At 35.9% G+C, this 11,248-nt stretch overlaps 1 protein-coding gene across 1 annotated transcript; it reads left to right on the top strand.

Annotated features, from left to right (window-relative positions):
• Window positions 1-303: 303 nt before the first annotated feature.
• LOC121412477 (sialin-like) lies at window positions 304-10,933 on the top strand (the record flags this gene model as incomplete). Its single annotated transcript, XM_041605290.1, has 9 exons — window positions 304-540; window positions 1,165-1,395; window positions 4,583-4,670; window positions 6,464-6,556; window positions 7,693-7,829; window positions 8,841-8,990; window positions 9,329-9,458; window positions 9,885-10,126; window positions 10,733-10,933. Coding segments are annotated over 9 exons (1,509 nt in total), but the record flags the coding sequence as incomplete, so codon positions are not given.
• Window positions 10,934-11,248: the final 315 nt, after the last annotated feature.

Below are 11,248 nucleotides of genomic sequence, written 5' to 3'. Positions count from 1 at the left end.
CATTAAGTGTTCATTGGTGTGCTATTCTAGTCACCTGATCTATTCAATTTCTTCATCCTGCTATGTAAGGCAAGCTTACGTAATATCTTGCTTTGAAATCTGCCTATCATAATGAAAGAAATGAAAGGTAATTTGACCAAAATTGCCCATGAAGTAACTACGAACTGGTCTATTAAGTCTGATTATTTGACCAGTGCTCAATGTATTGAAATAGTCATGTTGTGAATTTATTGTAAAGCGTTTAGATATTTTTATTTGACGCTGTATAAGTCATTGTTAATTATTCTTATTTTTCGTTAATATTTAGCGCCTCCGAAAGATAGAAAAAGATGGCAACCAAACTCAAGAATGTTCTTTGCCTTCATGTGCTTTTGGTGTGTGACTTCCATGGATTCTTTACGTATCAACCCTAGCGTCGCCATTACGGCGATGGCTGTATCCAATCACACAAAAGAAAATGCATCACGTGGTCCAAACAACTCTACGCATGCGTGTATCAATGATGGAATCACAGAAGATGCTGATGATACGGATATCAAGGTAAAAAAAAGAAACAAAAGAAAAATATGATCCTCAAACAAAAAGCACTAATAATGATCTAGGATGAATTAAATAACCAAAAAAAATCATATATTTTTAGTCCTGAAGCTGAGGAATTTTTTGAGAAAATATAGGAAAGAGAAAGGAAATATAAATCTATGATGTTTCCTCCTGAGTAGAATTCATCTCATCATTGTATCCATGGGCCTGCGCTTAATTTTTAATGATTGTTTTCAGATGATATTCCTGATTTTTCCATGACCTATAAGGAAAGTGCATGCGACGATGATATATGTCATGTATGTAACTCCATCAAGTAGGCTCTTAAAGCAACCGTACAAAGCCAAATAAAAAAAAAACCAGCGAGTAGATTTACATCCTGAAGAAATCATATTTCCTTATCACAATATAACAGATGCAAATTGGTACTTTCTATCTTGTCTTAGAACACCAAAGTGCAAAGCGTTGGATTCTTTCAGATCATATGCAGAAAGGTGCGAAATGTAATCTACAGGCCTATATAAAATTGTGTTCAGAGTGGCATTACTAGAAAAGAATAAAGTTGTACTTTTCTTCTCATAGTGCATGAAGGAGACATCAATTAAATTATTTTCCTGATTATAGCCTGAATTTTCTTGGAGCAGTCGAACACAAGAGCTTCTTCTCTCCGCATTCTTCATCGGACTACCCATAACCCAACTCCCAGGCGGCTGGCTCGCCGATAGAGTAGGCGGGAAATGGGTAGTCATGATTGGAGGTGTAGTGACGGCTGCAATGAACATGCTAGTTCCTGTAGCAGCAAGGACAGGAGCTGGGTATTTCTTTGGGGTGAGGCTGTTGGCTGGACTAGCTGAGGTGAGTCAGGCATACTGATTAACTATTGATTACATTGACCATATTAGGATTTTGCAATATGGGGCACAGAGCAGGTATATATAGAAAGTTGATCGATTTTGTTTGTCAGTTAACATTACAAGCGAAAAGAAGTAAAGATATCACCAGTCCCTCAATTTGTCGAAAATGATAATTATCCTTAAGGGGAAGTTCACCTTGACAAAAATTTCATTGTAAAAATAGCAGGAAAAATAACAAAAAAAGAAATATTGGTGAAGGTTTGAGGACTCGGAAAATCCATTAAAGAAGAAGAAAATTATTAGAAATTTGATTTTTTAATTTGTGACGTCATAGACGAGCAGCTGCTCCGTATCGTTATGTAATAGTGTATATGCATAAATTTCAATTATTTAATGGCTCATGATGACTAAACAAATTATTCTTTCAGGAGCGGGTGTTGAATAATTTGTTTGTTGATAAACTATAACTATAATAAACGCATTTTATTATTTTTTTAGAAAATACATTTCATTAATTTTAGTAATTTTTTTTTCAGTTCAGTTTGGTTTATTTCATTTCAACTCAAATCAATTTTAACAGCAAAAGAAATCATTACAAAGATATAAATGAATATGCAAGTATATACAGTATGACAATGTGGCATATATAAGTAAATATATACAATAGACACGAAACAATATAATCATAATAATAATGATATTTACGATGAACTAGATAATCTGCAGATAGCTGCAGACTATTCATGTTAAAGAGTTTTGCATATGATTTATTTTATTCATCTTTACTATTTAAATAAATGTTGAGGAAATGGAGGGATCCACTAAAAAGCAGGGCTTGTTGAGTGTGGATTCCTCAAAGAATAAGTTAAAAGACACGTTTGTAGGTATAAGTATAAATGCAAGAACGAGAAAAAAAAATCGTAAGAAAGCTATTGTGATGGATGGAGTACGGAAATGATGGATGAAAGTGAAAAGATAGATAACCGAGAAGAAAGACTGGTGCACCTGTGTGGATGAAAGAGAATGAAGGGGGGGGGGAATAAGGGTGATGGCAGATGAAAGGGAAGGACATAGAGGAAAGAAGAGAGAGAGAAAGAGAGAAGTTGGGTCCTGAGCGCTCAATTTGGACTTACTCTATAAGATTCGAGAATGTGCTTTTTTAGCTTGATTTTAAAACAGTTCAGACTAACGGAGTTAATGATGTCGTGACTGAGTGTATTCCAGTATTTAGGACCGTAAAAGGAAATTGTTTTTTGTGCGAGTTGAGTGCGGGTACGGGGAAGGTGAAAACGGAGTGATTGTCTTGTTGGGTAATTGTGAATGGCGTTATTTTTTGTAAACATGTTAATTAATATGTTTGGGAGTTCGTTTGAATTCAATTTGTACATAAATTGCCCTGTTTGAAAAAAAAATAGATCTGGAAGTTTTAAAATATTGGACTTGTAAAATAAATTGTTAGTATGAGAACGAGGAGGAGCATTATGTATAATTCTTATAATGTTCTTTTGTAAGATGAGAATTTTGTCTGTAAGATATTTGTTGGCGTTACCCCATGTCATTATTCCATAATTCAGATAGGGAAGTATTAGGGAGGAATATAGTGTGAAGCTGCTGGCACGTGACGTCACATATGAAAAAAAAAAAAATTCTATGACTTTTCAAATCTTTGATGGATTTTCCTCGAACCGTAACCAATATGTTTTTATTATTTTTTCTCCGATTTTTGCAATAAACTTTTCGTTAGGGTAAACTTCCCCTTTTCAAATACTCTCACAATAAGAATTGAAAAAAAACAATTGTCACATGATCCCAGATATTAAAAGGGGAAATACTTTTTGTTTGGCGTCTTTGCCATAAAGTTGATATGCATTTCCGTTCCAAGAGTTGCACACCAACAAAGTAACACAGGGACATCGGCAGGAAACTTTGATAGGGAGGGGCGGGTGTTTTTTTCTTTATTAATATAGCTCATAACTTGTACCCTTCATCTTTCTCATCTTCCCTTTTCTCACCCCTTCCCGACATGAAAAATCATGTGGATGGTTGCCCCCCCCCCACCTTGTCACCGCCCCTTAAGTTCAAACTATTCAATCCTTGTTCAGTCGTGAGATCGACATTGTCCAACTGAAAATGAAAGAAAAACACCAAGCCGTGACAAAACATTTTCATTGGTATGAAGCGGAGTGACAATGCGTTATCATGCTTCACTAGTCGTGCAAGCAGTTTCAAAAACAGTGATAAACATGAGGGATTCAATTTTGAATAAAACAAAAAATGGAAATGCGTCCCAACTGCGTGAGAAATGTTTGTAAAGTGTACTTTTGAAATAACTATAATCATAACCATAACCCATAATTATTGACTATTATTGTGCGTGACTGATTGTATTACTAGGGTCCATGGTATTACTGTTTCCTATCGAGTTCAGGCCAAATTACTCTGTCGTCATGGTCGTGTTCACCGAAAGATGTTATAAGCTACTGTGAATCCTTGCTACTGATTGGCTGGGTGCAGACACCCCAGTAACAATCACAGACAAACCTCTTTATGAAATGCTTGCATAAACTGCGGAAATGGAAATGATGATCAAAGTCGACGTAATCATCTGTGATGTCGAGGCGATGGTGGGGGAGGCCTCTTTTTTCATACAAAATGATGTGTTATTTCATTTCATTGAATTTCATTTTTCACAACAAAAATCGGGAACAGAGAATATTGGCATCAAGACAATGAACAAAATAAAATTATATAGAAACCATCAAATGTATGCATTATACATGAATAAACAATTTAAGTGGTATTTTCTGTTACGCAATAAATAAGATGGTTGCAACAAAAGCAAAGCTTGAATGCGTGGCAGCAATGGAGAATAACCAAAATATTTACATCTACTGGAAATAGGAAAAACGGGGGGAGAAAACAGAAAAAAAAAGATTATTGTAAATAATTGAATATGCACTGTATAAAAAATGAAGTGCTTGCATAGTGACTGCTGCACTACGAGTGCTGATTTTTTTAGTTCAAATTTAAACTAGAAAATGAGCACTCGTAGTGCAGTCACTATACAAGCACTTTAAGTGCTAAATTAACACTTCATTTTTGACAGTGTGTAAGGATCCTTAGGATATCTCAAGGCCAGTATCATAATAACATAATTCGCAATATTTTTGTGATAATATGATTCAAAGGGCACTGTTGTTCCTGCTATGTTCACGTTACTCGGGAAATGGTCAACAGTTGATACCAACACAAGAATATCATCGTTCGCTCTAGCTGGTAAATATTCTATTTCAATTCAATCTCATACAGTCCGGTGGTTTAGATGTGCGTTTACAACTTTGTTTCTTATAGTTTTGATCATAATATATCCTTTTCATGTGAAATTCCATGTTATCGAGTGTTTTTATAATTTGAGCAAGTAACTTTGCGAAACTGACTATGCATATTTCTTATTTTGATGTTAAAGATTCAGTTTCATCCATTAATTGCTGTTATGTTGTATTATGTTTACTATGTAAATTGCTTCATCATTGTTTAATGGCAAGTGTAGATTTACTCAAATTTGTATAATATACAAGAAGTGAAACAATCCGTCCTGACATAATTTATGCTTAGTTGATTATTTTTGCAGTGATAGGAAAAATCAATTGTTTCCTTTTCCTCGACAAATCTCTGCAAATTAAATGAAGTAGTTTCCGTTGAAGTAGTATGTAGTCCTCGTTGCCGACCTTCACACAATGACTACCGAATTCCCATGGCAACCATCAATTTTACGTTTTCAATTGGTTTAAAGTATAATATCCAGTGATCATCGAACTGATCGCGTTGTGATAACACGAGACACGACGCGACGATCTATCTAGAGATTTACCATGCATACACTTAATCGGCTTTTTCGTAGCGTGTAAACGCGATTCAACTTGCATCGGCTCGCGGTTCAGAACCGCGAGCTGTAACAGCGTGTAACGCAGTGCAAGATAAACCGAAAGCCGATTCTGCATCGGCTTTTGGTTCTGAACCAAAAGCCGATTATGTGTAAACAAGGTAATTATGAAGTAGTCAGTTTTCACAACTACGCACACGCTTTCTGGAACGTAAACAATCTATTTCTAAAAGTTCTCAGTCTTTGTCGAAAATCGGTGAATCAAAACAGCGGTGTCGTCCGTGACGCTGGACAAACGATATATTTGCAATTTTTCGTCTGCTCCGAATCTTAGGACGATCTGCTGTCCCGCTTCACCCATTTTCGACAAAGACCTCTCAGCTGTTCTTTGTGATTTGACTGGCATTTTCAATAGATTTACTATGTTTTCGAGTCCGTCCCCGTTCCAGTTGCGAAAACATGATATTATCTTATGGCTCGAACTCTGGCTCGACAGATGATCAAAGGTTTTTGAGCTGCCGCAGGCCTGCAGCAATTAATATGCGTCATCTATTAATATGATCAGTGCCCCGTGACACAAAGCGTAGTGATCGATCGTAACGCCGATTTTTACGGTTGTTTACACAATAATTAATGCAATAAATCGTAGAGACGATCAATCGTTAAGGTTTGTGGCACGGGGCACTGATCATAAAGGACATAATTATGATTGGTGTAGCAGCTCAAAGGCCCGTATTCTCAAGTCGGGTTTAACTTAGACCGTGGTCTAACTCTGTGCTAAAATTATTGGAAGCCAAACGTGTCAAAATTTGTATTCAGTTGTATGTTTCTTATGTTTACTGTGCTCTTTACTGATTCATCGATGGTGAAGACAAATCATTTATTTATACTTCCGAGACAATTATGAATGGTTTGAGATTAAAATGAGATGAAATGTGATATCTCTTCTGTTAGTGATATATGTAAGAATTTTTTTTGGCTATCCATACTTAAGCCACAACTTTAAACCTGAGTTTAAGTTAAACCCGACTTCAGAATACGGGCCAAAGAGTTTTGATCAATATACGGGACTCAGACGATCAACGGAGGTCTGGTGAAGCTTGTAGGATCGTCAACAAAAACTTGGAAATGAAGGAAAAAATTCGATGATTTTGACAAAAGAACTCATCATTTTGTAATTTTTCAGGTGCTCCATTCGGAATGGCTGTAGGTCAGACTCTATCTGGTTTGATATGCTCAACTCCCTGGCTTGGATGGCCTTTCTCATTCTATATCTTAGGTAGGATATAAATGTTAAGGGGAGGAACATAATCAATTAAGGTTTGCCAACAATCCATTAGAGAATAGCAGATTTATTTTTGACGTCTCATGCGAGAACCCCCCCCCCCCTCCATATTATGTCACTTTACATGAATTCCATGAATTGACATTATCTCTAGCTTTGCTTTTGACATTGTTATGTGAAATGCTATTTAATTATTAATCATTCAAGAGTTTGAATTTATGTGATTTATATCACGACTAGCAACTACTCGCGTTTGCTGTTGTCACTTAATCAAAACAGTACAAACTCGTGATATACTGGACTTTTCTGCTTTTTTAAAATCCAATTGTGGTTAGGGTGGACTACCCTTTTGATCGCGGTGTATATATTTGTCAAATAAAATGGAATAGGTCTTTTCAATTGGAGGATGCTCAGAAATATATTTCTGAATAAAATGAAAATGTTAAAAGTTCAATTCAACTTTATTCAACGGTGTACTGCTCCATAATACTTGTATCCCCCCCCCCCCCCGTGGTCCGCGCCTGGGAATGAATCTTGTAATAAAATAACGTGTTTGGAATTTAAAATCATGAAATTTTACACCAATGAAATGATGATGACGATGCCGGTGATAATGGTCGTGATGATGACGGGGTGGTCCTGCCCCCATAAATTTGAGGTGGGGGGGGGGCGGTGGCCCCCTAAGATTTATGTTGATAAACTTTTTTTTTTACTTGTCAAATTTTTTTCTTGCGTCCCCCCTATATTCATGTAAACCCCCATAAAAAATTGTGGTTCCCCCTTAATTTTTTTACCTGTTATAGTGCAATGGTGATGCTGCTACTGCTGGGGCCTGTTGCATAAAACTTTCTACCTGAGAAAACTCCGGTAAATCAACCTGAGTTTTCTCAGGTAAAAAGTTTTATGCAACGGCCCCTGATGATTATGATTATAATTGGTGGTGCTTGTGGTGATGTTGTAGTGGTAGTGATGCCAATAAAGAAGATTATGATTGTAAAGATGATGATAATACCATGACAATGATGGTAATAGTAACATTGAATATGAAAATGTTAATGTTAAAGTTCAAACTAATACAACCCTCAACTGCACCAAATGATCCCAAACACGTTTTGTTTTGTGGTGTACAGGTTCAAACGCCCTTGTTTGGGCAATGTGTTGGGGACTCTTCATCAAAGAAAAACCTGATGAAGATACACCGGCTTCGAGTGAAGATGTATCTCACAATGATGACATACAACAAAAACAGGAAAATAATTCGAAGAAGGTTAGTTATTCTGAGAGCAGGTTTCTGCTTTTTCTTAAAGGTCAAGTAGAAATGCTCCAAAATCACTGCACTAAAATGAATAATTTTGTTCGTAACACAGCCCATACTATTTTTTTTTATTTCACTTTATCAAACTCATCTTTCTGGAGGTGGATGCAGTGGAGGGTCACATAAAATATCTAAGAAATATCAAGGGATCAGTTTGGAGGTAGGGGGACTGGTAATGATGAGAGTGTGCCCCAAATGCCCTCCCTTGATCAGCGCCATGACTTTTCAAACCTCTTTAACTTTCCATTGTCTATCTCCATCAATGAATTTGTGGGTATATATTAAAAAAAAACGCAAATGCCATACGATCCCTTACGAAATGAGAGACGTGATTTTATCTCTGACTTCGTTTTTTTTTCTTTTCTTTTCTTAAGGGGGCTTTTTGATGCCTGTATATCATAAAGGGTTACAACTATATCACGGATCCCATAATAATCATGGCTTCCATAAATGTAGTTACAAAAACAAATGTCAAAGTACTCGTATCCTCTTTGTATGACAATATCAATGAAAAGTGTGATCTTGACCCGATTAAACCAATTCTTATTTTGAAACCTATACTATTTTAAAGCATACATATTCAGCTTTATCATGGTTCAAAAATAATTTGGCTCAAACCAAAATAAAGTGTGAAAATAGCAGCTTTTGTAAGGTGAAAATAATTATTTTGTAGCATATTTTACATCAAAATTTTTAACCTATATTACAAATTCTTTGAATAAATTCAAACCATTGACTTGAAAGAATAATTTTTTTTCTTTACAATGATATCAAAATCATGAAATTCGATGCACAATTAGAGCAGCAATGGCCGAATGAAAAGAGGTGTTTTGGTCCGCATCAAGCTCATTAAATATGCAAAACATCTCAAGTCATGAATATCACTTGGACGAAAGAGGCCACTTACTTGGGACCTGTCGACTGATGTATCTCACAGTCTTTAATTTCATCCTCATCACCCAGAAATCCTACCCAATATTCAAAGTTCTGACGTCACTTCCTGTGTATGCCTTGATCATCCTGCGATTTTCAATCCACGGTTGGGTTGTGGGAACTCTTCTCACCAACCTTCCTATCTTCATGAAGTACATCCTAGGATTCAAAGTGAGAGAGGTAAGGGGGTCTAAAAAATCAAAATAAAAAACAATCCAACGCGTGCAAAAAAGGGTAAATTAAAGTTGTAATTTCTTTTTCTTCTATTTGTTTCTCTTTTTCTTCATTATTTTAATGTTATTCTGTATAAAAAAGTTAACTTTTCACCGCTACCATTAACCTAACCATGTCAACGTGAAGGTTGGAAACCCTCTCTCGTGAAATTCGTTAATGCTTTTTTTTTTTGGGGGGGGGGTAGAAATTTCGTTATAATACCGAAACTAAAGCAACCAAACCAACAACACGACCAGTGAATCATGATTTCTCATTCATTTTTTTTGTCTTAATATCATTGTAAGGTTGGACTTCTAGCCTCTGTTCCCTACATCTGCCAAATGATTACGTGTATAATTACGTCACAGATATCAGACTTTCTCATTGGTCGAGGCACCAGTGTGACGAAGGTTCGAAAGACATCAGCAAGCATTGGTGCGTATTATTACCAGCTAAACATGATCTATATATCATTATTTTCCCGCGAATTATGATCTTGTTGAATCTCTATTATATCAAATTGATTTTTTTTCCTGGGGGTGGAGGCGGGAGGTTGGCATTCATCACTATGCATCCTTTCCATTGAAACAATAATCAGAATAGGATGCAAGCATTATTATGTTCAATGCCTAAAGATCACCCCCTCACATAATGCAAAAATCACGAGCTCTATAATTGGAACCGCCTTAATAGATAAAAAAATATCATGAAAAGAATAGTACTTCAGACTTTAAGGAAAGATTATTCGCATTTAATCCTGAAATATACATAGGAAGTTATTTTTAAGGAAACATTTAAGGATGCTTTATGTGGATTTAATTTCAGTTTTGTCACTTTTAATGTTGCTTTATGTTTTTTAAGGTGCCATAATGATAGCTGGGTCACTTATACCGGTTGCTTTTCTCGTATGTAACCGGTATTTCGGCATGGCACTGGTGATCATCGCAACCATAGGAACCGGTGTGGCGTATCCGTCGGTTTTCTCGAATACAGTTGATTTGGCGCCCCGGTCAACGGGTACTCTATATGGAATATCAAATACCATTGGGATATCCGCGAGTTTTATATCTCCGATGATAACTGGAATACTAATTGTCGACCAGGTACATGATTTAAAAAAAAAATATTATATGACTCAACAACTTCATCACTGCCATTGTAAAAAAAATGCTTTCAGAAAAATGTGTGTATCTTCTTCATGAAATTTCGTATTCGGGCCTTATTATACTTGTTGTTCCCCTAGCTCATTTCTCAATTTCTTTCTCTTTCTGCTTCACCATCGATATAATTATAACAGAATCTTTTCTTTTCTTCCTTAGCACTGCATTCTCCTTGATATATGTTGCAAAAGTGTTATATTATGTTATGACGCGATGCAACTTTACAGAACACTTAAGATAACGCCACCATTTATCGATTGAGGGAAGGGGGAGTATGCGGTTGCATTTGATTGCGTAGAAACATTTTGTGGAAATACCAGCAGAAAAATTCATCCAATAATCAGAAATCGATGTATGAATAATTGAATAAATAGATACTTGTTGTTATTCGTACATCATACCAAGGCTCCCTTTGTAAACAAACATCATTTTGATCATCAGCATTGCGATCCAGAGGCCATTCTCCTGTTGATTTTTCAAGTCCTTCCGACGAAAGTCTCAATTCATGCATTCCTATATTTTTCCATTATTTTTTTTTCATAATCACAGTATGATCCTGTAAGCTGGAGGTATGTGTTCTACATCGCTTCAGCAATCACAGCTTTTTCCGCTATTTTCTTCCATACGTTTGGATCGGGAGAAGATCAGAAATGGGTCAAAGACGACGAGACAGAGGATGTCGAGAATGCCAAGGAAATTGAACTTTATTCGAACCATGGTTATGACAATGGGCAAGATTTTGAAATATGAACTTTTTCAAAATTTAGATGGTCAGCGGATTTGTCGGGGCACGCCCAAGTGTTCCCTCTTACAATGACTTACAAAGGTTTTTATTTATGGTTATTGATTTTGGAAAGCTAGCCACGATCATGTGGAAGATTCGGATACAATACAAAACAATATAATCCCATGCGGTATGAACTTAAAGTATATAATTATTATTCAATAATTAAAACTGTAAATAAATTCTCTATACTAGGTTTAATATTTACCTGTTTTTAGGCAGTGAACATCACATATTGACCATTTTTTTTTTAGGTTGGATGATTATTTGAATTCTGATGA

The sequence above is a fragment of the Lytechinus variegatus genome, chromosome 4, assembly GCF_018143015.1.
Source record: "Lytechinus variegatus isolate NC3 chromosome 4, Lvar_3.0, whole genome shotgun sequence".
Classification (NCBI taxonomy): Eukaryota; Metazoa; Echinodermata; class Echinoidea; order Temnopleuroida; family Toxopneustidae; genus Lytechinus; species Lytechinus variegatus.
This window is presented reverse-complemented; position numbering and strand designations above follow the sequence as displayed.